Source organism: Antedon mediterranea, chromosome 8, assembly GCF_964355755.1.
Source record: "Antedon mediterranea chromosome 8, ecAntMedi1.1, whole genome shotgun sequence".
Taxonomy (NCBI): Eukaryota; Metazoa; Echinodermata; class Crinoidea; order Comatulida; family Antedonidae; genus Antedon; species Antedon mediterranea.
In genome coordinates, this window is record NC_092677.1 from 10,175,037 (window position 1) to 10,202,295 (window position 27,259).

The following is a 27,259-nucleotide window of genomic DNA, read 5'->3' on the forward strand; positions in this document are numbered from 1 at the left end:
ACATTTATATAATTAACTTCCCATACTTCATTTACAACAATATATTCCCATTTTTGTTAATTTAAGAAAACTTTAAAGTCGATAGGGCTCCTAATGTCAATATATTGTTGTTGGTTTAGAAGTGGGAGAGAGGGTACTTTCCTCATCTTTATCGTTTCAAATTAATTAATTAAATTTTAGTATATCATCGGGCGGTTTAGAATTAATGTTCTGTGCCTAATGTGTTTATATAAATTATAATTATATTTTTTTATTTGGGAACTAGTGCTGTCCCGCCGTACCACGCCGAGATTGTTAAAGAGTCGCTATCTAATCGGGTTTGAACTATACCATGAAAGCCCCAGTGGTCTAATTTAGGTTAGGACATTAGCATATCAAGCAGAAGGTCCGGGTTCGAATCTCACAGATTTCCTCATCTCATTGTTTCAAATTAATTAATTAAATTTCAGTATATCACCGGGCGGTTTAGAATTAATGTTCTATGCCTAATGTGTTTATTTATAATTGTTAATAGTATGGGTCATAACTTAACATATTGTAGGTGGAGTCAAAATAGTATGGCGCGCAAAGTGAGCACGTATAAGTAGGCCTACAGTACTGTTAAAGCCAGAGTTATTGGTTTTTTCCCCAAGGTATAGCCCACGGTCCAGAAGTCAATATACAACCTGCTTCCGATATCAGGCTTAAAAATGCATAAAATATTATTAGCGCAATGCTATTTATTATTACCGTATGCGATGTAATGTATTGCCTCGGGATACGGACCGTGCTTAACGGTGTAATTATACATTGTGCTTAGGCGGCCTAATGATGCTGGCCAATGTGAACTTAAACAACAACTAGGTCTATGGCAAGACTTCAATGGAAGCCTATTTGTAGTAGGCCCAAAAATCAACTTAAAGTCTTGTTTCCACTACTCGATTAGGACACTTGAACATGTATGCGCAACGCCAAAAAAAAAAAAAATAAATAAATAAAAATAAATAAATAAAAAAAATAATAATAATTTCCTAATACTTATTTACCGAAAAATGTGTACTTCAGGCGCGGCTCGATCACAAGCGACGACTCATCTGAACTTTGACTTCAGATTGGTCAAATTAATTGCGTTGTACAGTACTTAGGTAATTGGGCCCGCGTGGGAACCGAGCTTAAACATGTTTTGTACGTAACAAGGACATAGGATAAATTGATATATTGATTAACTAATCGATAATGCCTATACTCTATAGATTAGAGTTGTTAATCGACTAGGATTGAATCTATTATCGATTTGTTGAAAAATATTTTATTATTATTATTATTATTGATTTGCAAAATGCCGAAAGTATAATGCCATAAAAAAAATATTTTTTTAAATTGAATATCGTGAAATCTATGTGAAACACAATTTCACGAAAATACGACTTAATGTCTATTGGCTATACTATACTGCCGGCAAACACATCACTTTTAAAATCCTTTCAACTTTGAGATGACACAATAGTCCTTGAGGTATTAGTCAGGCACGACGTTCTCATGATTGTTTATTTGATAATTTGATAATCTCTCCGTTACATTCCTTTTAAGGCATCACGTAATATAATAATCAGCATACCTGAATGCATGTATTTTTGAAAAAAAGTAATTCATTTTCGCTTTGAAGGATTTAAATTGGAAGTTGTTTTGTGTATTTTTTAGAAGTAGGATGTATGTTTGTTGTTGGATTTATTTATTTCAATATTATTGTCTTTTCTCTATGGTAAATCTCTCCCTTCCACTAGCATAGGGTTAACGTTGATGCATTGACGTCGTATAAGTGATTTGACCAATCAGATCATCCGGAGAACTTCCGCATGTAATTGGTCAAAAGTTACGCGCACCAAGCTGTTACATAATTTGGAAAAAATGGTAACGTTGAAAGCAAGTTTAAAAAAAAACAGACTAAAAAGGAGAAATAATCAAATATGCCTACCAATGTTGTACATTTGTAAAGCTCTGTCTACACTATCAGACTTTATGTGACAACAAATGTGATATGCCCATATATGGACATGATGATGTCATATCACCACCATATTTTGGCATATAACTACCATATTTGGACACATCACACTTTTTTGTCAAACTAGTTTGATAGTGTAGACGGAGCTTCAAAGACGAACAGCAACACAAACAATTGTTTTCAGAGAATAGTAATAGATATTTAATTTACTCATCAATAAACAATCTACAATTAATACTGGTACTGTATAATAATGACGTCACACCAAAAACATTGTTGTTCACAAAGACTACGTCCGTCACAACTCGCGGAACACCCCTATTCAGGGGACACCAATGAAGTGGACATATACCCGCATGAGGGGGCAATATAATTGTTAACATTATGGCCAACCCCTATTCAGGAGACATTTCTATTGAAGGGACATTTTGGTGGTTCCCGAAACGGTGTCCCCTTTTAAAGTGTGGTTCCCACTAGCGACGCAACGCAAGGACGTAACGCAACGCAAGTGAATTGACCAATCACAAGCGATGGCTTATTCGCTTGTGATTGCTAACTGTCTATAACTTCGCTTGTCATTTGTTAAAACGCTTGCGTTGCGTTTACGTCCTTGCGTTCTAGTGGGAACCAAGCTTTATATCGGAGTTTTATATTACTGTATTATTTATTTTACTTGAATACAAATGTAAAGCACCACACATTTTGTATTATTTAACCATAGGGTCCATTTCGTATTATTTCTTTTTCTTTATTTTTGGATTAATTTAACGTCTATTTTTGTATGTCCTCTTCGATGTCAATGTGCGTTGATGTCTTTCGCAATTTATTTGGTGGTAAAGTTGAATGCCTCTCACTTTCATTGTTTCTTTCGGGTTCTGTATTTTCTCTTTTGTTGAACACGTCTATCTTATCATCCCTTTGAGCATCTTCTGTGACCACATCTCCCTCCATATCTATGTGGGTTGATGTTTTTCTTAATCGTTTAGGATCAGCTGGTTGAGATAAACTAGAGGGCATCTGCTCTTGTTTCACCTGACATTTGGATGTCTGCTGTATCTTCTCACCATCTAGATCTTCATGCTCAAGTTCTTTATCTTTACATTGAATCATTTTATCATCCGCCTTTTCATTCTTATGTTCGGTGTTTTCTACGTCGCTCTCTAAATCAATGCACGTGGTTGTCTTTATTAATTTGTTACAATTTGAAGTGAGTGTGTTGTCTGTATCACCCCCGTTAGAAACAATGGTTTGTTCCAATTTAACATCAGCATTAATATTCTCCTTAACTTTTCCATAATCATCTTGACTACCCTCTTTAGCTGTAATGGGCTGTTCTAATTTGAAATGGTCATCACCAATCTTTGATATATTAGACTGTTCTATTTTATTAGAGGGGTTAACATTTTCTTTGACTACAATTATATGTTCTTGATCAGGTAACTCACAATGATTGGTCGACTCTTCATTGCCAGTATTGCCTTGTGATCCTTCACTTGGAACTACTCCATCAGAAGGTTGATGAACGATAACGTTGGGCTCTCCAGATGCATTCTTCATAATGTTTTCCTCAGTAAATGAATCCTTATGGTTTTGCATCTCATTAAAATCACTATCGTCATCTTCGCTCTCATCTTGAGGAGGCATCCCGCCCTTCAATATCGTTGCTGCGAGTTTCTTTTTACGGGAAACTTGTAGAACGGCATTGAAAAACCTTGGTGTGTTCCTTTTATCAGCTGTGAGTATAGACTCCGCTATAAGTGACTTTCCACGCCGCTTTTTCTTTGGACCGACACCATTCTCTTCATTTTTCTTAAGAATTTCGCTAAAGAAAAATAAATACATTATTCATCATATGGCAGTAGAGTTAAATATAATTGTTATTAGCTTTGATTTGAGCAAAATATAATATAAAAATAAGCACTATATATATACAGGATGCTGTATTTCCACACCTGACAACAGACTATTAAATATTATCTTGCAATAGGAATTGCATATACTGTATTCTTACTTTGCTTTCTTCTGCAACAGTTCTTGGGCCTCTGGATAATTTACCAATGTCTCATGGAGGGTTTTTTTGTCCAGGACAAAGAGGTTGGCATACCCTGGTGAATACACATCAGCAGTACGACGATTTCCACCAGACAGGCTTAGGAGGCTGATGACAAAGAGTTTAACAAATTTCGTATACCACTTATCAATTAGAGGTGTTCAAGAGAGGTGATCTCCAGGGCAGTTGCAAAACAGCATCTATTAACAGTGGCGTAACGGCTATGAGCGCTCACTGGTTAAACCCCGGGGACCCAGAGCTTATAGGGACCCATGAGCAGTGCCCAGAGGAAAAGACAGGCATTAAAATATGTCGAAAAAGCTAAAAACGCCCAAGGCCTCAGCGTTGGAGGGCCACTTAGGGTTCCTAAACCAGGGGCCTCAGATCTCTATGTTACGCCACTGTCTACTATTCACACATGGTGAAGATATCTTTAAAATTTTATTTTGTTAGTGAGCATGCATTTGGGAAAAAAAGACCTGCTTAAAATCTCATCTGACGAACGAGACAAGAGTCTTGGTGGTTAGATTCGATCTGTTTCAGTAACCTACCTTATTTCTCCAAAGACACTGCCAGCATGTAGAGTTGCAAGAACTTTACCCCCTCCTAACACCTGTACCTGTCCACTTTTAATAATATACATTTCTTTACCAACTTCACCCTTAAAACAGAAAAATACTTTGGGCATATCATATTATATTTTAAACAACATCATGGGAACTCAATGGAACAAGGAAGAGAAATATTGAATGAATAGTATGACATTTTAAATTTGTACGTGTTCTATAACTTTTAGTTGGCTTAGTTTTTTAAATTGTAATTGAAATTAAAATTTCAACAGTTTTTACTCACTTTACGACAAATAAAATCTCCAGGCAAAAATAAAACAGCTCTCAATTTTAGCATCAAATCTCTCAGTAACATCTTATCACAGTCCTACAAGATATAGAAAAGTTGAAATTACCGTTGTCCTTGTTAGTTGCTAGCTGGTAGTGTTTCAGTGAAGTTGCTCTTATGGCACACTATCAGTCTCTGTTATGTAAATATCTGAATGGGTTCTGGCATAGTTTTAATAGGTTGGAAGGAAGAGAAATTTGCTATAACATGTGTTTATATACTTCACCTGGAACAGAGATACTTTCGTAAGTGTGTCCATGTGGACATGAATGGCTATATCTGTTTGCATCTTGAGAGGAACTCCAGACAAGATGTCTGCTTCATCTGAAAACATTGAAAACAAAGTCTTTCATGTAAAAAATTCATTTACATCCAACAGAAAGTGTCACCAATTACAGGATGGACAAACCATGGAGGTATAAAATTTGATAAACTACACTGCTCGAAAGTGTAATTTGAGGCTTAGGAAGTGGATTACAGTAGTATAGTGAGCTAATACAAGCCAAGCACAATGTCAGGATTGAACCCTGGATATTGATATTGGATGGCAAGCATGTTAACCACCAAGCTACAGCTCCAGCTAAATCTACATGTAGCATTTATATATTTAGTTATCATAAATTGAGGCAGGTTACTTTTTTCATGTTATTTTATATTCAATAGTGAACTGTGGGTACAGCTCATGAGTGCTACACCTAATCCTAATCCAAGTTAATAGTAGGCCTACATTGTCTTCTGAATGAGGTCTTAATCTGTTGGTAAAATGGATGAAATCACATGATCACTAGAAGCAAATCCATCTGTTAACCAATTACATACCAATAAGTTCTCCACTGTCCCACTTATACATGTACCACATACGGACCTTCTTCTGCACATGCTCAGGTATTTGCCAGTTCTTCAACAGCAGCATGGTGTTGTCCATTCTCTCTCGGAATCTCTCCTTGGTGGCACTTGCTGCCCCTACAATATCCCGCATCTGCAAATGAAGACATTCTAATCCTTTGAAGTTGTAATGGTAATGTGTAGTAGGCCTATAAATTATGATATTAAGTAGTGTATGCCAGTTATTCTACTCCGCTGTAGTTATTTTTTCTTTAGGTGAACGGATGATATAGCTTGTTTAGTGTGGTCTTGTCATTTTGAGAAATACATTTTACTTTAAGGGTAGTTTGAACCAGGTCACAACACAAGGATGTGTGAGCAACAAAAGCAGATTTGACCAATCAAAATCAACAGTTTGGATGATTCATCACTTGTAATTGGTCAATAACTTTCTCTGCATGCCTGTAAAACCTTGTGTTGCGTTCTAGCAGGAACTAAAGCTTTAATGTCCTTGGAAACGAACCTGACCAATGATAGATGCAAAGACAAATATACCGATGGCGAAATCAATATTCATGAAGACGATTTCAAGGTCTGTCATGGGAACGGGCAGGTTTCCAATTGTGATGAGCGTTTTGGTTGCTCGGTACATACATCGTATATAGCTATTGAGGAAAATAAGATATCAATTAATATATAATGTAATATTTATCCCAACATAACCATACATTTGTTACAGTACTACCAGTACAAACAAATTTCAATCTACACCAAAGCAGGGTATGGTTTCAGTTAGCAATGTTATTGTTGGTAAACTTTGCTGATGTGAACCATATCATCTAGTTCCCATGGCCTATCCTCATCCTATCATTTATAATTTTCTTTTTACAACTGCCAATACAGTAGAACTCTCTTGGATATGCTCCAGAATTAAACCAAAGACATTCCTTGATAGAACAAAGGAAGAGTGTAATTTCACTTTTAAAGCGTGTAATTTCACTCTCCCCTGATAGAACTATATGAAAACGTACGGGTTAGAATTCTCTGCGTTGTTGTAAACCCATTCATTGACTCCGATGCCTTCATAGAGAGAGATTGCGTAATAACAGCAAGTGTTTAGATGTATCATATACAACAGGTAGCTAACCATTTTTCCAACTCTAAAATTTGAAAGAATGCATAGAAGTTATTTGAAATACAACAAAATAACATTTTGAAATGAATTGAAGGGAAATACATCTTTTAACACCACAGCCAACCACTATACAGGGAACATCCCGGGATTAAAGGGACACATGTTTTAACACTATGGCTATGTACTATTTAGGTGACAGCCAATTAAGGAAACATTCTCTTGTGAAATGATGTTTAAACACTACAGTCAACCACTAAGAATTCATTAAAGGAACACGTTTTTGGGTCCCGAAAGGTATCTCCTAATGGATTTTCTACTGTAGTTGGGGGCAATATAACACTACGCTCAACCTCTATTAAGGGGTTCATTTTGTTGGGTTACAAAGGTTTCCCCTTAATATGGGTTTTACTATACCTAAATGCATTTGCGAAACTAGAGCTACTTTCAAAACGACTGACAAACTCATTGTAGCTATGGTACTTGAGCAAACGTGGTAAGCGTATAAAAATCATGAATCTTTCGTTCAACCAAATCTTGGAAAGCAGGTCAAAGGGTAAAAGACATACAACATCCAACTAAAAAATACAAACATCGACATATATTTTATTAATTTCACCAAATACAAATACAGAACAAATAGCTTGATTGCGCCAAGAAGTGCCAAAAGAGCCATGCCACTTTACAACAATAGTTAAAGTTTCATTTTTTTAATAAATATTTTTTTATATTTTTTTCACACTTACCTTAAAATTGTTTGTTGAAAAGTAATACTTCTTTGTCAGTGCTTTATCCTCCTGCAAAGAAAATCGTAGTATGTATAAAGTTTAATCATTGGTGGTCGTCTGCTCTATTTAACTCTGCTCCGCCTCATTAAATGGAGAAATCAATTTTTCAACTCATGTATTATGATTATTCTCACCATTCAACACATAAATCTTAATTATTTGTATAACAGTATTAAAAAATCTGAATCTATCTTTAAATCTATTTCTAGTCACTTACCACGTACATACCACCATGTATAAATTGAATCCGCATCCGCAAGAAGATGTCCAGGAAATATACAAGGTCAAATAATAGGTCAAAGCCCAACCACATGAAAAAACTTTTCTCCTCATTTATCAAATTATTATCATAACCAAACACCCCTCTCAGAAAAATGGTGACAGCATTGTATACAAATGCAACAGCAACTATGAAGAGCCATGCTAGCCAAAGTGAACCTACGAAATAAAATAAATTGAAATTTTGATTTATTTTTTCACAATTAGATAAAATTGGAATACCGTAAAACCTTAAAAAGATTTTCGATGTTTTATGGTAGTTCTATGGTATGAATATTTTTATAATATACAATCCCACTTACCTGCTGGATCTATAGATTTCATATGTTTTAACCTCTTCAACCATTTTGGTAATGTGATCTTTTTTGAGAAAAAGCTAACCTCTAAAGCAGTTTCTTCCACACACGAACTTGGTGCAAATGAATCTAGCCTTTTCCGTTTTTTAGACATAGGAACTAAAGCAAAACAATTATTATTCTTATACAGTATGATTTTAAATAATAATATATACTTTTTATTAGTCAAATGTTTTGCCCTACTCTGATGTAATTTGTACTTTATACCAAGTACATTGAGAAAAAATATGCAAGTAATTCTAGGGTAGGACTAGAACCCACGACCTTCAAATCAATAGCCTAGCGTTCATACCTCTAGACCACTGAGGTTGCGCTGATGGCTAGGGGTTAGATTAAGGAAAAACATCTGACCAATTACTCAACACCACAGTACAAACAATTACAATACTTTTGATTATTTCTCAGTTGAGAGGGTTTACCTTCCAAGGCTTCAGGGTGTATTTTATTCTGGCGTAGTTTGTTGGCTTTGGTTGCTACCGTCTTAAAGATTTGACGAAATCGATCAGTTTTAAATGATTCTTCAGCATCAATACTGTAAAAAATTACAGTTAGGTCAATTCTCAGCCAAGACTATTTATTGATTTTCACCGGCCCCCTATCTCCAAATCTATCTACACCATTTAAAATCATCACTTTTATTGTCTGAAGCCCTCTTTTATATTGAAAAGTACATATTATCAAGGGGGAAGGGCAGCCAGCCCAGTTCCCCCACCTCTCCACCCCAAATAAATGATGGGATCAAACTCAGCACTTCATTTCACCGTTTTTCGGCCCTTTCACCACCCCCACTCTCACCGTTATTTAAATTGATCCGCCACTGATTATGATGGGTAAGAGCCTACAGTATGTGGGCACAGTATATTTATCATGGTCTTCGGAAGCTTAGAACAAGAAAGAAACATTACCAGGCGGATCAAAAGAATAACATATAATATTTATATAGTCTGTCAAAATATCAAGAGTAGTTCATAATTTCAAAGGGGAGTGCACATCCTAGATCTATCCTGCTAGGTCTACCCCTGATTACTATGCAAACATCAATCGAATCATCTTATCAATATGGCTCAGTACCAAACCTGAAACTTCCATCACTGCTGACTAAACTGTTACTGCTACTGATAGATGACAACTTTCTAGCCCATGCTGGACTTAAAGGTGACAATGGAGTCAATGGCTTTATTGATGACATATCAAAAGATTTCTGGAAAAAAAATGTCACAAAGTTTAACAAAAAAGTGTGATGTGCCCAAATATGGTGGTGATATGGCCAAATATGGAAGTGATATGACATCATCATGTCCATATATGGGCATATTACATCTTTTTGTAACATAACGTTTGATAGTGTAGCTTTAGAGTAAGCATTATACTTACACTGATACAGTTCAGTCCGTCCAATGACTTTTGATGTTTAAAAGTATACCTTGGTGAGAGAAGGTCAGGGGTCGCATCTGATAGTGGGAAGCTGTGTCGTTTGCTGAGGACCATACCAGGAAGTGGAGGAATTGTTAGAGACAAATTAGAACTGCAAGATTAAAAACAAAACATTTCTATATGAAATGTAGTAAATGAAAAACATGATTTATAATGTTTGATGATTAAAATCTCACCTATTGAAACCTGAATGTGGAGTAGATGATTCGTCGCATGTCAGTACCGTATCCTGTGTCTGGCTTCGTGGTACGGTTTGCAGGGATCTTGTTCCCGGACTTAGAGCAAGAGCTCCTGCGACTGTGGCTGTTGGTAGTGATAGCATGGAAGACATGCTTGCTGTATCCAATAAGCCTGGAATGTCCCATCCTGAAGTTTTGCAAAAATAATAATATTATATTACAGAGAAATCAGATAATACCGTTATTTCAAATATTGAAATGGATTAATCAAAGTAATTAATTAGGTAGACAAATTGAATTGCAAGGTTAAACATTCCTTTAAGCTTGGTTCCCACTAGAACGTAACACAAGAACGTAAACGCAATGCAAGCATTTTAACCAATGACAAGCGAAGTTATAGACAGTTAGCAATCACAAGCGAATAAGCCATCGCTTGTGATTGGTCAATTCACTTGCGTTGCGTTACGTCCTTGTGTTGCGTCACTAGTGGGAACCACGCTTTAACTGTATTAAGACAATTCAGAAAAGGCCATACAGAATAGAATATAGTTAAATTACATAAGTGATTAAGTGAATAATAATAATAATAACAATATTGAAGTCACAATAGGTCTTCCTTGTATACATTATTACTGTTGATTACTTATTATATTGATAAATTATAATTTCAATGATGATATTACAACTACAACCTATGACGGTATTCATCATTCGCACTTGGGCTAAGGGAAACACCCTTAAAATTAAGACAATCTCCTATCTAAAGTAAATACAATTTAAAGGAAATACTTATTACTTAGTATTTATTGAGAAAAATACTTAAATATTTAAGGGAAATATCTCACACTTGTGTGATTGGTGAATACAGCCACTAGTTTATTTCGAAAACTAGTTTTAACCCCATCAGTGTGAAAGGGGCTTGGCAGCACCCAATCCTATCTCTCTACATGATTGCATCAATACCTTCTTTTCCTTGTGGGTGACCGTACTCCAAATTTAACTCATCATCCTGAACGAAACCATGGTTTATTTTGCTAGGAAAACTGAATCCATTAGAATGTTTAGTTTTCTTAGGTGAGGAGAGGCAAATTGTTGGTGTGTTTGGGCTTGGGGGTGAAATTCCATTGATAGAAAATTTTTCCGAGGGCGATCGAAAGACATGAAGTTCCAAATTGTTCGGCCGTGAAGAAGTCATCCTAGTAAAATAATATTGAGCTTCACATTATCTAAAAATGAAATTGAACAAGAAAATTGAATATTGGTATTTATTGTAATCATAGTTGGAGACTGTAAATATGTATTTTGTGTCATCATCTATTTCATTTATTGTATTAACAAATTATTGTCATTATATATCTATTTCACTTCACTTTTATGGATAATACATTATTGCCATAAAGTTAAGATTGGTGTAATCTTAAAGATGTATTGTCCCTTTGACTAATTCCAAAAAAATAAAAAATAAAAGATTTCGAAAAAAGGTGGGTCATTTTGAAGTATCATAATAGTTATTAACTATCACCAAAAATTTTTCGAAAAAAAAAAAATTTAACTGAAATACAGACGTTTTTTTGTTAAAAAAATAACTTTGACTTCCAGTCAAAGTTTTCAATCAAAACATATCCCATAATGCAACGCACTTGTTTGGCTGCTCTGTATGCATAATCATAAAACTTCCTCATGATCTGTGTGAAAATACCTTCTTAACCGTGACGAGTTGTAAACAATCCTAATTTAGCATATGCATAATGCGTACTCATGGTTTGAAATCTTTGTTTACTTTCACTCGTGACGATTTTCCAGATGAAATGTAATCAAACTAATTTACCTGTTAATTACGTAAACTTGTTGTTTTGGCTTAAATTTTTGACTTAAAGTGAATAACTTTAATATTACTTTGATATGGCCACTTTAAATTTAGAATATTTTGACCTTCATTTTTTTGTGTTTCAAGGGACAATACATCTTTAAATATCATTAATAATAATATATAATTTAATTTGAGACAAAATAAAAAAAACCATTGCATTATATGAATTCTATAAAAAAAGAATAAAACTAGAGCAAGATGAAAAATAACTCATTCTATATTATTATTAAGAAATATTTCTATATATTAACAAACAAAATTATTAGTTACAACACTATAATATAAATGTGAAAAAAACTAAACAAATAATATTAAAAACAACAAATTCAATATTATTATTAAGAAATATTATTTCTATATATTAACAAAATTATCATATTATCACCAATCAGATTGGTATTGTTGAAAAAGAATGATTTCGTTTACAACAACAGTATAATATAAATGTGAAAAAAACTAAACAAGCTTAAAAACTAAAAAAATAATATTAAAAACAACAAATTCACTATTATTATTAAGAAATATTATTTCTATATATTAACAAAATTAGCATATTATCACCAATCAGATTGGTATTGTTGAAAAAGAATTATTTCGTTTACAACAACAGTATAATATAAATATGAAGAAATGTAAATAAACAAGCTTAAAAACTGCCTGGTGTATTGATTATCAAGATAGCGTAAAGTAAATAAGCAATATAATACTGAGCTGCGTTATTCACAAAGATATAAATATTATAAGATAAAATACAGATAATCAACAATACAAATTTATTACCATAAAATAAAATGTATATTATTATAAAATGTTCGCCATTTGATTAAATAAACCATATAAAAACATAAATGTCTTACCGTAAAAGGAATATGGCGTTTCATCGATAGACGACGAGGCGTTTAATTGGATGTTGCTACAAGAAATCTGATTCATTATGGATTCATATGGTTGCCATGGGAATAGCTGATTACTGTGCACTTTATTTAAAGACTGGCTTCTCATTGTATATGATTGTAGAACTTCTATTTAATAATCAGCTTAGCGTTTTGCTGTCTCACAGCTAACGAGCTTGACTTGTGATGACGTAATGGTGATGATTTGATTGGTATGATGTTAATGCCATGTAAATTAAATGCGGTGGTTTGCTCCAACTCCTTACATGCTTTGTTTACTTCATCCATGTTATGTGGTTTGTGGTAAAGCCAACTTCATTTTGCTCATTTCTTCTCAGCTCACGCCTTTCTCTTTTTGCTCAAATCTTTTTGGCTTAGCTCTGCCATGCATTTTGCTTCTTTTTGTTGGCTCAGATTTTGACCTGTGGAATTGAGTCATCTGCAATTGTAAAAAATGGGTTTGTCTTTAATATAATTATTAAAAAGTATAAATAATTAATAATGGAATAATGTATTTATCAATAATAAATTTGTTGATATGGCCATACTGCGTTAAAACATGGTTCTTGGATCACTTGGTTGCGTTCTGGATTGGAGACTGTGTCTGGAATAGGTGTGGCGGGTGCTGTATACTGGAGAGTGAAGTGATGGTGTAATGATAATATCAGACTAGCATGCATGTGATAGGCATGGGTTCGAGCCTATCTGTACCACAGATTTCATCCTTATATTTGGAAAGATTTTTTACTGCCTTGCCTCGACCTTCGTATTGGGATGTAACCGTTGGTCCCGTGTACATTATAGTGCATGTTAAGTTCTATTCAAAAAGGGGATTGTCTCCCTATGTGGTGATCTGGTAGGCGCTGCACTAATCCGAATTTACTATTTTAAATTTAAGCTTGAGAACCAGCCTAATAATAATTTTTTAACATTTTAACATCTTCCCAAAAAAGAGAAGTCAAGGTTCACAAGACATGAGAGAGTCGACAGCACTCTGTTTTGTCTGTAGACAGCTAGACATGGCCTTCTTCTGCTACATGAACAATTCCATCCACTATGTAGTATAGGACAAATGTAAATATACTGTAATAAAAACCTTTTTAAAGAATAGATATAATACATTATTGTTAAAATATCATCCCAAACACCACTACTATCACACACCATACCTTCACTTTTGTTTGTGTGTGTCATGGTTGAGCTAGTTTTGAGGTCACAACTTTGTACGGGTCAGTGGTTTAAGGAAGATGGCGGTAACCGCCACGTCCGAAGAGGTGGAATACCTCACAGATATTGATCGTATAGTAGCTGCTTTTGACAAATTATGCCAGGAAGAGGTATGTATTAAAAGAATAATAAATAGTGCTTGTGCTGGAGCAATTGTTTTATTATTGTTAAGTTTTAAATTTGATTTTATTAACGATGATTTTTCTAGGCCTAGCCAGAGTTGAGGGGGTGGGTGTGAGCGGTCGTCATGTGTTGTGTAGCTTGCAGGGAGGGGTGTTCCGGCGCTAGGCCTAGGGATAATTTACTAGGCCTAACTAACTACCACACTTTTATTTAACTCATGTAGCTATATAGGCCTATACGCACATATTTCTTGTTGGAAGAAGAACCATTATAAAATTCCGTCCTAAATAATGCATTTGACTTTGTTAAATTGTTAATTATTATTTTTATCTAGCCTAATTCTAATTCAACCTGTTAGTGGCGGTTTCATCGCTGTTGGTTGACAACTGAATAAAATAAAAATAAAATAATAAAATAAGACTGAAATAAATTGCCCAACACCATCCATTGCACCAGAGAGTGTATTGTGTCTATACTCCCCGCGGCGCCTTATATTGGGTTTGTATTGTTATTCTCATTAATTATAGCAACAACTAACAGAAGAAATTGATGAGATGATTGATGAGCAGGGAAATTTAGAGGGCAAGATGAGCACCTTCCAGCGTATTGTGTAAGTTATTAAAAGCTAAATAAAGGATTAACCTTACTATACTAACATATCACACTAGGCCTTATATTATACTAAGCGTACATATAACGCCAAAGGCACACAGAACAAATTATGCACCACCCAGTAATATATTTGAAACGATAAAATTTATCAATATACCAGTTTATACCAGAGTAAATACTGTACTGTACCCTATTGATTTCTACTGTTGGATTGCTATACTATTTTTGTTTTTTTCAATCTTGTATTGTATTCTTTATAGTCCTAGCTTAACAGATGTGCATTCTGACTCAACTAATCTTGGAGATATGATATCATTTACATCTGACCTTGCAGAAAATGTCAGCGGAAAAGTGAGGATATTAGATCTAGCAAAGGTAACATATGGAAATAACTAAAAATACCAAAATGTATTGACTTGGTACTTTGTCTTGTACCAAGGATGTACCACAAGTCTGTCAGGACAGTGTATATATCATTGGCAACCAAGGATGTAACACAAGTCTGTCAGGACAGTGTATACATCATTGGCAACTTTAGAATATGACTTTATAACACATATTCTGATTGTATTCTTGCAATTTGATTGGTCAATTACGTATCGCGTGTCATTTGGAATTAGCCCTCTCTAAAAAAATTGATATCTAATGGTGATAATGATCACACTGTCTGAATTTTGAGAATGTTTAGTTTGCCATTTACGATGGATAAATTGAATAAAAGTAGGTATGTTATAAATAAATAATGAATATTCTATATTCTTTGAATTGAAAAATTAAGTGCAATATTTTCAACTTGGCTCTTCCTTGTTTTAAAATAGAGCAGTCAGTTTTTCAACTCATGAAATATTTTCCATCCAACTCTAAGAATTAATTTTACCATTCTTAATGTAATGCACTTGTCAATTGTATGACCCACTATACGACCACCGGGAGAGGTGAGTCATTTTTCCGATGTGCGTCATACTTTTGAATACCGTGACGCACCCGTGCGTCAAAAAGGTGACTTACCTTTAGGTGACCATGACGCACCCATTTTGACGCACTGTGACCATGTTGTTTATGATATGGTGGGTGGTAAAGTGACGGACATTGACACACCTTGTTCATTGATGTGACGTACCATCTAGGTTTTTTGACGCACCCCTGCGTCAGTAATTATTTGTAAATGACGCACCCATGACGCACCTTTCCCGGGGGTCGTATAGTGAGTCATACAATTGACAAGTGCATAATGATGGGATTATGATAATAAGAGGATTTTCTGATGATAAAAACAACCAAATCACTTTTTTATAGAGCCGCGTACAAGCTGCAAAGCACAGAGTAAATGATGTGTTGGATCTTAAGGTTAGTTCTTTTTGTTTTATCATTCCAGACCAACTAAGCATTCTGTTTCAATAACTTGTCTTAACAATTCTCCCATTTAACGTAATTCCCTATGCTGATTAATGACTATTAAAAGATTACAGCAGTCTAAATATAAAAGAATTTACTTAAAAATATCCCTTATTTTCTTAAGCTCTAAATGAGATGTGCCAAAATATGGTAGTGATATGACATCATTGTGTCCATATATGAGCACATCACATTTTTTCATATAAAGTTTGATAATGTAGACAGAGATTTATAGAAAATGACCAAGGGAAAACTAAATGACTATTAGGAAAAACACATTTAAACTAAATAAATAATTAATATTAACTCATTTTTTGCCTCTGTAGTTTTGTACAGATGGTGTTCAGACAGCACTACAGTCAGAAGATTTTGAGAAAGCAGCAGCACACATCCATCGATTCCTTTCACTCGATGAGAAAGTTTTAAAACAGTTTGCTCCGGAAACGAAAGAAAGTAAGCAGTGTTTTATGCAGTTTGTCAGAGCAAGGGACTACATACTTTAAATTGTTTAGAGCATTATAGCAGCTGGAAAGAAAAAATAAAAACTGATCAAACTGTAAATTGTCTCTCTAACTAAAGATCATTTTTGGTCTTTTATTAGAGGTCAAATATACATTGTGTTTAGCCTGAGTGATTTCTAATGAATGTACTGTAATAAAGGTTTCTCTATATAATAACTAAGGACCACCCTTTTTGGAGTCGTTTTGAAACCTAAACCTTACCAACCGTACTGGTGGCTACGGCCCTGCCTTAAATTAGAGACATCTGATGTTTTACATGATTGCTTTATATACAGCATTTAAACTCTGGACCATCTTTATCATTTTAGGTGGTGGACTAGATGCGTCTTTGCAGGTGCTGCGGGAGGCTGAAAAGAGACTACAAACACTAGTTCATGAGAAATTTGATGAAGCAGTTGGTACGAGTGATCTTGCATCGGTTGAACGATTTTTCAAAATCTTTCCTCTTATTGGTCTGAAAGACGAGGGCTTAGCCAAGTTTTCCTCTTACTTAAAAACACAGGTAAGCTATCACAACGACTAAACTTACCTAGTTATACCTAGGTAAACTAGTTATACTGTAGTTTACCTAGTTATACTATAGTTTACCTAATTATCCTATAGTTTACCTAGTTATACTATAGTTTACCTAGTTATACTGTAGTTTACCTAGTTATACTGTAGTTTACCTAGTTATACTGTAGTTTACCTAATTATCCTATAGGTTACCTAGTTATACTGTAGTTTACCTAGTTATACTGTAGTTTACCTAGTTTTAGATGTAGTTTATCTACTGTAGTTTAGCCAAGTTTTCCTCTTACTTAAAAACACAGGTAAGCTATCACAACGACTAAACTTACCTAGTTATACTGTAGTTTACCTAGTTATACTGTAGTTTACCTAGTTATACTGTAGTTTACCTAGTTATACTGTAGTTTACCTAATTATCCTGTAGGTTACCTAGTTATACTGTAGTTTACCTAGTTATACTGTAGTTTAGCTAGTTTTAGATGTAGTTTACCTACTGTAGTTTACTTAGTTATACTGTAGTTTACCTAGTTATCCTATAGTTTACCTAGTTATACTGTAGTTTACCTAGTTATACTGTAGTTTACCTAGTTATACTATAGTTTACCTGTTTATCCTATAGGTTACCTAGTTATACTGTAGTTTACCTAGTTATACTGTAGTTTAGCTAGTTTTAGATGTAGTTTACCTACTGTAGTTTACTTAGTTATACTGTAGTTTACCTAGTTATCCTATAGTTTACCTAGTTATACTGTAGTTTACCTAGTTATACTGTAGTTTACCTAGTTATACTATAGTTTACTTATTTATACTGTAGTTTACCTAGTTATACTGTAGTTTACCTAGTTATACTGTAGTTTACCTAGTTATACTGTAGTTTAGCTAGTTATGCTGTAGTTTACCTACTGTAGTTTACCTAGTTATACTGTAGTTTAGCTAGTTATGCTGTAGTTTACCTACTGTAGTTTACCTAGTTATACTGTAGTTTACCTAGTTATGCTGTAGTTTACCTACTGTAGTTTACCTAGTTATACTGTAGTTTACCTAGTTATACAGTAGCTTAAAAGCATGAGTAACCTTGATGTTTCAATGTTGTTTTATATTTTCAGATTGCAAACAAATCAACAGAACATATAGAAGTCGGACTTAGCAAAAGCACAACAGATCGAAGGGCAAAGGTCATGTTTGTGGACACACTTACGTTACTATTTGAAGAAATTGCACGAATTGTTGAAATACATCAACCACTAGTAGAAACTTTTTATGGTGAGATAAAATTAATTTTTAGTTCATCGTAATTAGATGTTTTAAAATTGAGTGGAAAATAGATATTTTTATTTATATATATTGATTAAAACCAAAATTAAATGGTAAGCAACTCTTTCTCCTTCTCAATGTGAAACCACACTTTTGTTGTTGTTGTTGTTTTTTATATTGGTATATATTTTATCATTTATTTTAGGACCTGGTAGAATGCTTCACTTAATGATGGACTTACAAGAAGAATGTGATAAACAAGCGAAAATAATTGTAGATAATTTTGTAAAACACAGGGATTTCCACTCCAAATCTAAACTTGTTATGCAGGCTTTTAGGACAAATTACAAAGCATCAAATCCTGCTGAAAGGTAAATCTCTTTGTAATTAGATTAATATTTAGCTCTAGTGATAATAATTCTTCCATTCAGAGTATGTACACTTTATGATATAATTGGGTTTTTCTTATGGCCGATGTCTGTCGCAAACGACAATGTCAATTACTTACTATCATCTGAATGATGGACGAAACTAAGCCAGGACTGTTTAAAGCACCTTGATTGGTCCTATCATTGATCAAGGGCTTCTCTCGTACAGTGCCCATCTTGTCCAGAAGAAACACATAAGCCAATACATCTGAGCGTGGACCTATAAATTAATGAATCTAATTGTCTGGAGCAGATGCAGGGCTGCCATAAGAGTCAACAGTGCTGATTTCAAATGCTTAATGGGACCCCCAGCTTCATATACAGCACCCGATATTCCCAGATGGTCTCTCATCCAAGCTCTTACCAGGCCCAACATTGCTTAACTTAGGTGATCTTAAAAGAACCGGTGTGGTAATAGGCTTAAAACTTGCCCTTTTCATATTATCTAGCAAAACTTCAGAATTTTAAACAACAGGATGTCAACACCACTGTTTTCTGTGGTATGTGCCACGTTGTGTGTAAACTCTGTAGTTCAAGTTATATATTCCTATTGAGTATAAGAGAAAATAGAAATGATAATTTTGTTTCTGTTTTTAAGCAGGTTAGATCCAATGGAGCTAGATGTAATGTTAGCAGAGAGTACACTTCTGAATGCCAGGACTGAATTATATCTTAGATTTGTTAGAAGAAGAGTCATGGTAAGGTCTTTATCAAATTGCACCACAAATTTAGTTATAGTGATTGTATTGTTAGGTTATGTTATGAAAATTAACCATTTAAGTAAAACGCTATGAAGAGAATCATCTAAAAAAGTGTTCCCTTTATAGGGTTGTCTTCTAGATAGATGCTGGCCGTAATGCTAAAACACATTCAGCCTTTGTTCATTTCACCAGAAAGTGTCATTTTATAGGGTTCTCCACTGATTAATGGTGTCCCAAAAGAGAGTTCTACTTTACTTATATAATTCTAGGGTGGTACCCTGGATACGTGTTGGCTGTTGGCTGTGCTCCTTGTTTATTTCACTGGAAAGTGTCCTTTTATAAGAGTCTCCACTTATTAATGGTGTCCCACCAAAGGAGGGTTACACTTTACTTATATAATTGAATTAAACATTTGATTTCACACAGGCTGACATTGATATCTCTGATGTAGACGAAGCACAGAAACAGGAACACACCAGTGATCTGGAGAAGATGGTGCTTACGTGTCAGCTTAGCTGTTGTATGCAGGAGATCATTGGCAGTTATATACTGATGGAGGAGTATTTCATGAAAGAGACAGTGAATAAGGCTGTTAGTATGGACACATTGGAGTCAGAATCTCAGACGTCAAGTATGGTAGATGATGTCTTCTTTATCTTGAAGAAGTGCACAAAGTAAGACAAAATTAGTATTTTAAATTCTGAATTATAATTTTAAAGTCCCATTCCCTATGCAAGCTACTTAGGTAATGCATTGTTTCTCTATTTTTATCATAATTTACCATAATAGATACATTTAAGACAAGGAATGACCTGGTTTTAAGTTTTTTAAAGTAATATATAATAATGCATTAAAAAAACATATAATATTGTAGGGAATGGGACTTTAATAATTTCTATAAGTAAATGAAATAAAAGATTTAAATTATCTGTTGTTTCTTTATTTTCACAGACGTGCCATTTCAAGTGGCAGTGTTGATTGTGCATGTGCCATGGTTAACCACACAGCATCTCTTCTGGAGTCTAACTACAGAGATGTTCTTTATTCAAAACTGAGGGCAGGCTTTCCTTCTGGTTCTTTTGACGTCACACAGGCGTACAACTTGCTACAACAAGGAAAGTTCCCCACATCTAGCTCAGACACAGATGCTGCAAAATTAGAATTTCTTGTAAGTCATGATGTTGACTCTTTTCAATAATGATAAATAATTAGGAACCATATCTTTTTCAGGGCCGTAGCCAGGATCTCACAAGGGGGATTTGGAAACTGAGTATTTCACCACAGGCCCAAATTTTGTTAAATGACACCCTACCTGTAGCATGTAAATGGTTTTTATTTAGGGGTAGTGAGCATGTCGTGGGTCGGGGTTCGTCTTGAATTAATGGAGGTTCACTATAAAAAAGGTATTGCAAGTAATTTATTTGTATTATAAAATGTATTTTGTTTTTGAATTAATTTTAATACATGGAGTCTATTAAGAGGACACCTTTGGGACTCAACCATGTATCCCCTTTGTAGCGGTGTCCGATGAATAAGGATTTACCATAGTGTTAAAACATAAAGCGTGGTTCCCACTAGCGACGCAACGCAAGGACGTAACGCACCGCAAGTGAATTGACCAATCACAAGCGATGGCTTATTCGCTTGTGATTGCTAACTGTCTATAACTTCGCTTGTCATTGGTCAACGCGCTTACGTTGCGTTTACGTCCTTGCGTTACGTTCTAGTGGGAACCAAGCTTGAGGCCCTCTAATTAGTACTGTGTGTATGTAGTAAATGGTTTATTGATTATTTTGTTGATTTTTTTTTGTCAGACTACATTAAACAACATAGAAGTTAGTCTGGAGTATACCCATGCCTTAAAGAAGAGCATCACAGAGGAGTGTGAATCACTGATAAGCAAGGGAGCTGGAGAGGTTGGCAGAGCTAAGCTGGAAAGTTGCATTGCTGACCTGGCTCAGTTGAACCACAAATTCAAGGATGTTCTAGATGTAAGTTATATGTTCGTATAATCATGGACCTATAATTTAGATATTGAGGCCTATGGTATAATATACTCCGTCACCTGCTAAAGTTACCAAGAAAAATCCAATCCAAACACTGGCTACAACACCCACAAGGTTAAATTAACCCAATAGTTAATTTTACTGACCACTACATGATCAGTAAAACGTATCAGTCTAGGTAAAACTAACCATATGACTAAAAAGTCCAATACGAATGTTCGAATTATGTTAACACATGCGATAAATATTTTTTTTCACGCCTAAATTTTTGTCAAACTAACTGCATGAAAATATCAAAGTGCGAACAATGGTCAAATCTTCCGATGACATTGGGTAAATCTACCATGGTTACATTTACCGTACCGCAGTGCGCACAAGGCTTTAGTCATCATATACATACTCTGTATAATTGATCGCATAACTGGCTAATATAAGGGACCTCGGACTCAAGGGGACCCCAGAGCAAGACCCATAAATGTACGGTATGTCTTTAGTGACTATCTCACCTACTTTTATTAATCACATTTCCATAATTTATAAATGTATATTTTAAGAACCTTTTTTAATTTGATATTGTTGGCCTTCTTTGATTTTCTTGTTTTTACATTCTTTTGTTCGTTATAACAAATCTACCACGCTGCTGAGGTGAAAAAAAATAAATAAAAACTTTTTGACAGTTACATTTATGATAAATCAAGTGTTTTTATTTAATTAATTTTCCTCTATTTTTAGTATGGTTTAAGTCAACTAAACACAAGTGCAATAAAACCCAGGATTAAGCCATGGGTAGACACATACCAGTCTGTTAGTCACAGCATCACTGAAGAAGAATTCTCAAACTACGAAGCCAACGATCCATTCATTCAAGAGTTTATGATCAACTTAGAGACACTTTTATTAACATTTAAGGTATTTATACTTATCGTATTATTCCAATAAAACGCCTCCTTCGAATAAACGCCCCCATAGAACATCATTTTGAATAAATGTCCTCCCCCTCTTTGAATAAATGCCCCATAAATGCCTCATTCATACAGTAGAATTTATTGATTGACATGATCTGCAATTTACAAAGCATTTTGATATAATTTTTACTGTATTTTATCACTTATCGATATTAATTGTTTTCATATCTATGTGCTATTTATTTTATTAAACGTCACCCTCGAATAAATTATGATATTTGTGCATTTCATCATATTTTTTTGCAATTTTTGTTGTACTATGAATTAGGTCGAGGTCATCAATTTAATGCAAACACTAAGTCAAATATATTTAATCAAAAGCAAATTGAAAATACCATATACAGTAGTTCTAATATATGTGTTATTGATTTTTTTCAGGAATCGTTAACATCATCCAATTACGACGCCCTTGTTAGCTTATTAACGACAGCTGTTACTGCACAATTAGAGAAGACAGTTTTAAAGATGACATTTAACCGAGTAAGTCGCCATAATTCATTCATTTTTAAAATGTTATTGTTATTAATAAACGATAAAACCAAGTAATCTAATGTAAAAAAAGTCAACTGGAAGCCTAGTGGTTTTTTTATTCAATTTAACAGTTTATTTTTTCATTTTTGAAATTAACTTATTTTTAAATTTATTTTTAAAAGTGAGGGAATATTTGATTTAATCTTTATTTTTCATGTTTTGAGGACAATACATCTTTAAGTACATATTGTGAATGTTTGGGCACTTATTTACAGTATTCGTATACTTTTATTACTATTTATCATGTGTCAAAATTTTAATTAAAAATTTTAAATTCTATTATACAGAAGCTATATCATAAGTAGGTGTTTTAAATTCAATTAATCCGTCTATTGCATTCCAGCTCGGTGGCCTTCAATTTGATAAAGAACTGCGGTCATTGATTGGTTATTTGACGTCTGTTACTCAATGGACGATCCGAGATAAATTTGCAAGGCTATCGCAGATGGCTACTTTATTGAATCTAGAAAGGGTAAGATTATTTTGTCAGAAGTTTTAATATATTAATACTTATATAATTATTTATATTATATCATTTTTGTTTATACTCACATCAGTATACATATAAACACTGGTCTCTTCTCCCCCCCCCCCTCCCCCTTCTAATTATTTATGAAACTTAAGCAGTGATAAATTATTAAAGCGAATATTGGCGACACGCTGTTTGTCGCTACATTTATATACATTAGTCCAATAAAAAATCATTCATTTTAAGGTTACTGAAGTAATGGACTACTGGGGTACTAATTCAGGACCTTTGACCTGGAGATTGACCCCAACAGAAGTTCGACAAGTTTTATCATTACGGTAAGTACAAAATGTGTTGACATCTTCACAAAATATTAACTTTTGTATAGCGCACATTTCTTTGATAAAATATGCGAATCTTTACATCAATATAATTACACATTTGAGATGATGATAATCAGGTTGGTTACATCAAGGAAATCTAACAACAGGATTCTGAGCCCCAGATATCAAAGAGTTTATCTGTGGTTGCAACATGGTCAATTCCACGCCTCTTAATAGACACCATGTGCCGCAGAGAATATTTATATAATGTACTGTACTGTTGGTATTTGTTGCAACCAGACATGAGATCAAAGGACTGTTACAAATTCCTATAGTGGCATGAGGTGTTCTGTTGTTAATGTTAGATTGCCCTGGTTACATCACATGACTTGGAATACTATTGTAGATTATAACTTGTATTTCAGGAATGACTTTAGACATGAAGATATAAAACGACTCAAATTATGATAGCGTATTTTGGCTGTTGAATCTAGAATAAGCTTGCACTGTAGGTAACAGGTTGCACAAGGACCAGTTGACATCATTGATCACCCAAAGAAAACAGTGTCATGTTTCTGCAGGCAAGCCAGCAGAAGAAATGACAAGTTAGGGTGAAGGAGTTAAAAATAGGCATTGAAGAATTGAAAACCCTACCTCGGGTAAGTAACATGAGCTTACAGCCTGGCGTGCGCTGGGTTCCATCATAGCCATAGGAAAGTATTACAGATACTAAGTGGCCACTGCCAAAAATGTATGACGTCATGATGTCACCTAGAGACTTGTAGTTAGAAGTATACTGCAACATCCAAGGACTGCAGACTACTCTTTACCATGTTATGATGACACCAGAAGATGATCAGATAGCATAGCTAGTCAGACATGCATCATCATAGGTAGAGGTTGTGGCTTGATGTCAGAAAGTACACCACTGTAGCAAGAGGAAAGCCATTGTATTCAATTTGTACTGCCATATCAGAGAACTACAGTAGCAGCAATGGCATGGTATCAGAGGTTTTAGAGAGTGTTGCTTGATGTCAGAGGTACGCCATCATTGATGGAAAAAGACCTGGTTTCAGAAGTGTACCATCAAGAAAGTGTTACCTGAAGCAGAAAATCTGGCATTATTGAAAAAAACTGTTGTAAGCTTTAATAATTTATGAACATTAAGTTATGTTAATTGAATTCATTTCCCACCAGATTATTTAAATCATTTGATTATAGTACTGTTTATATTACTGAAATTAACATTTTATAATTTTTGAAGTTGGTTTTTATTTCAGTTTATTTTATCAAAGATTAAAGGACCAATTTAAATACCATACCATTGCCATACTAGGGCTTTGTTTCAATATTATATATTTAATTACGGTTTTAAAAGTATATATCTATGGGATTCTACATATTCAAGTGCCTACAAGCAATAATTGTGTAAATTCTGAGACGATTTTGTCTCTGGTAAAATATATTATATATATTAATTTTATTTTTAAAGTTTTGTTTAAATTGTTAGATAGACAATTTAATATTACGTATATGGTGGATTTATATTAATGTTTTAGTCTAACTAATTGGGCTTGTAGATGGATATATACCGATGTTTGTTTGGCTGTCGGTCCTTTCATGGGCCCTCCGTTGTCCATTTACGGCTACCTCGCTGCACGCTAATGATAATGCTAACGTTCGTAGGCAAGCAATGCAGAAAACATGACTTATTCATTAGTTATATTCCGCTAACAAATTGACAAATTGAATATACATTTCTGCATTGATTAACTACGAGAAAAAAATTACGCTGGCTGCACATTGTTGTACAGCGTGTATGAGGGATAGATCCGTTTTTGCTTTAAGCCTGAATGACTTACAGAAAGGTGTCAATTAACAATGGGTAGAGATTAATGTCACAACGATCATTACGTCATCTACGTCATCTGTTTTCTTTGTGAGAAGTTGTATAAAGTGCACAAATCAACAATCAATGAGATTGATTTAATTTTTAATTTATTTGAATGATTATTATCTAAGAGATTATTGAAAAATAATAATTGAATATTTATAACAAACTGACTGTCTATTTTTTTAAATGTTTATTTTATTTTTTGTTTTATTCATTGAAAATCGTCTTATCGCTATATTTAATAAAGCACCGCCTTCTTCAATTCCGTGATTGTAGTCTCAGCGTTGTTTCGTGAATTGAACTGTTAAAGCCGTTACAAAACGTTTTTGTAAAATTGTGCTTAATGTCTACAACAGCGTTTTTCGAGTTTTTTAGTCGCGTGGACGTGACTCTATAGTTCACTATGTCGGTCGGTCGGTCTGTTTGTCGGTCCGGTATCACTATGCGTTTTATATAGTACCATAGAACCCAGTTATGCCGAAAAATAAAAGGTCGAAAATTTGCCATTTTTCGAAAAACTCCTTGTACTATTATAGTACAGGGATTTTTTAGAAAAATGGCAAAAATTTCAAGTTTTTAAAATTTTAGTATTATGCGTTTTTATTGCTGTATATGATCATATATTGCTTTATGATCATCTTATAGTATCATAGAACCCAGTTATGCCGAAAAATAAAAGGTACTATAGTACAGGGATTTTTTTTTAAAATGGCCAAAATATCAAGTTTTTAAAATTCAATTATTCGTTTTTATTGCTGTATATGATCATATATTTCTATATGATCATCTTATAGTACCATAGAACCCAATTATGTATATTATATGAAAAATAAAAAGGTCGAAGATTGGCCATTTTTCGACAAAATGCCTGTACTAATCTTTGAATCCAGCGCGAATCATTGTTAGGCATGCTATAATACAAAACGTTTAAATCATATCATTACTTCGACGCCTAAGGGCAGCGCGCGTCAATGTTTTAAGCATTCAGTTCACCTAAACCGAGAGAGAACACTACCCGTTCCCTCTTCTTGTATACGATATGTTCGTAATCTTCTAGATGATACTTCTTACTCAGACTATTGGTATTACAATTTCTAAGCATACTTTTGGAATGTTTCTGATTGTTCTTATAATAATTATACATGGTTTCTTAAAATCTAAACACATTCTAGAATGTTCATGTAGATGTTACTGTATATTATGTTAGGAAATGGTAATTTATGACGATGTCAAACATCTTCAATACCGAGTGGCAAAGGCGCGCATATAGGCGCGGTATAATATCTAACTTGCCGTTTAACACAATAGCATTCGTATTGATTTAGACTTGATACCAAGGTCCATACGATGGCAAACGTTGACGATGTCAAACATCTTCAATACCGATACAGCTGGCAAAAGGCGCGCATATAGGCGCGGTATAATACCTAACTTGCCGTTTAAGACAATTGCATTCGTTAGATGTATGAAATGACCGTAAACTTTTTATGACAAACCTATTCTTCAAGACCCCCGCGCCAAGGACAGCGCGTGTCTTATTGTAAAATCATTGAACATGGTCATCTAGCATTCGTTTGATAGTTCTTTAGAAAATAAACCCAAAATCTTTACTT

At 34.2% G+C, this 27,259-nt stretch overlaps 2 protein-coding genes across 2 annotated transcripts; one reads left to right on the plus strand and one right to left on the minus strand.

Moving 5' to 3' along the window:
- Positions 1-2,199: 2,199 nt before the first annotated feature.
- LOC140057600 (uncharacterized) lies at positions 2,200-13,147 on the minus strand. The gene is made up of 18 exons (XM_072103315.1): positions 12,652-13,147; positions 10,888-11,150; positions 9,922-10,111; positions 9,686-9,836; positions 9,388-9,512; positions 8,731-8,843; positions 8,258-8,410; positions 7,894-8,114; positions 7,635-7,685; positions 7,306-7,466; positions 6,788-6,916; positions 6,280-6,421; positions 5,751-5,910; positions 5,158-5,255; positions 4,887-4,970; positions 4,586-4,695; positions 3,996-4,142; positions 2,200-3,806 (listed from the first exon to the last, which is right to left on the minus strand). Exons 2-18 carry the CDS (start codon positions 11,117-11,119, stop codon positions 2,756-2,758), a joined length of 3,318 nt encoding a protein of 1,105 aa, XP_071959416.1. The 5' UTR covers positions 11,120-11,150; positions 12,652-13,147; the 3' UTR covers positions 2,200-2,755.
- Positions 13,148-13,940: 793 nt separating this feature from the next.
- LOC140056104 (conserved oligomeric Golgi complex subunit 4-like) lies at positions 13,941-25,812 on the plus strand. Its single transcript, XM_072101356.1, has 17 exons — positions 13,941-14,024; positions 14,565-14,647; positions 14,910-15,024; positions 15,946-15,996; positions 16,371-16,497; positions 16,874-17,067; positions 18,182-18,338; positions 18,535-18,700; positions 19,359-19,455; positions 19,885-20,132; positions 20,410-20,626; positions 21,273-21,449; positions 22,197-22,373; positions 22,808-22,909; positions 23,304-23,432; positions 23,676-23,767; positions 24,178-25,812. The coding sequence occupies exons 2-17, from the start codon at positions 14,592-14,594 to the stop codon at positions 24,218-24,220; spliced, it is 2,148 nt and encodes a 715-aa protein (XP_071957457.1). The 5' UTR covers positions 13,941-14,024; positions 14,565-14,591; the 3' UTR covers positions 24,221-25,812.
- The last annotated feature ends 1,447 nt before the right edge of the window (positions 25,813-27,259 follow it).

What these genes read in the sequence shown, in the direction of transcription:
- LOC140057600 (XM_072103315.1), bottom strand. Translation starts at nt 11,119, where the DNA reads ATGACTTCTTCACGGCCGAACAATTTGGAACTTCATGTCTTTCGATCG. An exon ending in CCACATTCAGGTTTCAATAG is followed by an intron (nt 9,837 to 9,921) that starts GTGAGATTTTAA and finishes TTAATCTTGCAG; the next exon opens with TTCTAATTTGTCTCTAACAA. An exon ending in TACATGGTGGTATGTACGTG is followed by an intron (nt 7,686 to 7,893) that starts GTAAGTGACTAG and finishes TTTTCTTTGCAG; the next exon opens with GAGGATAAAGCACTGACAAA.
- LOC140056104 (XM_072101356.1), top strand. Translation starts at nt 14,592, where the DNA reads ATGATTGATGAGCAGGGAAATTTAGAGGGCAAGATGAGCACCTTCCAG. An exon ending in GGATATTAGATCTAGCAAAG is followed by an intron (nt 15,025 to 15,945) that starts GTAACATATGGA and finishes ACTTTTTTATAG; the next exon opens with AGCCGCGTACAAGCTGCAAA. An exon ending in TTGTTAGAAGAAGAGTCATG is followed by an intron (nt 19,456 to 19,884) that starts GTAAGGTCTTTA and finishes GATTTCACACAG; the next exon opens with GCTGACATTGATATCTCTGA.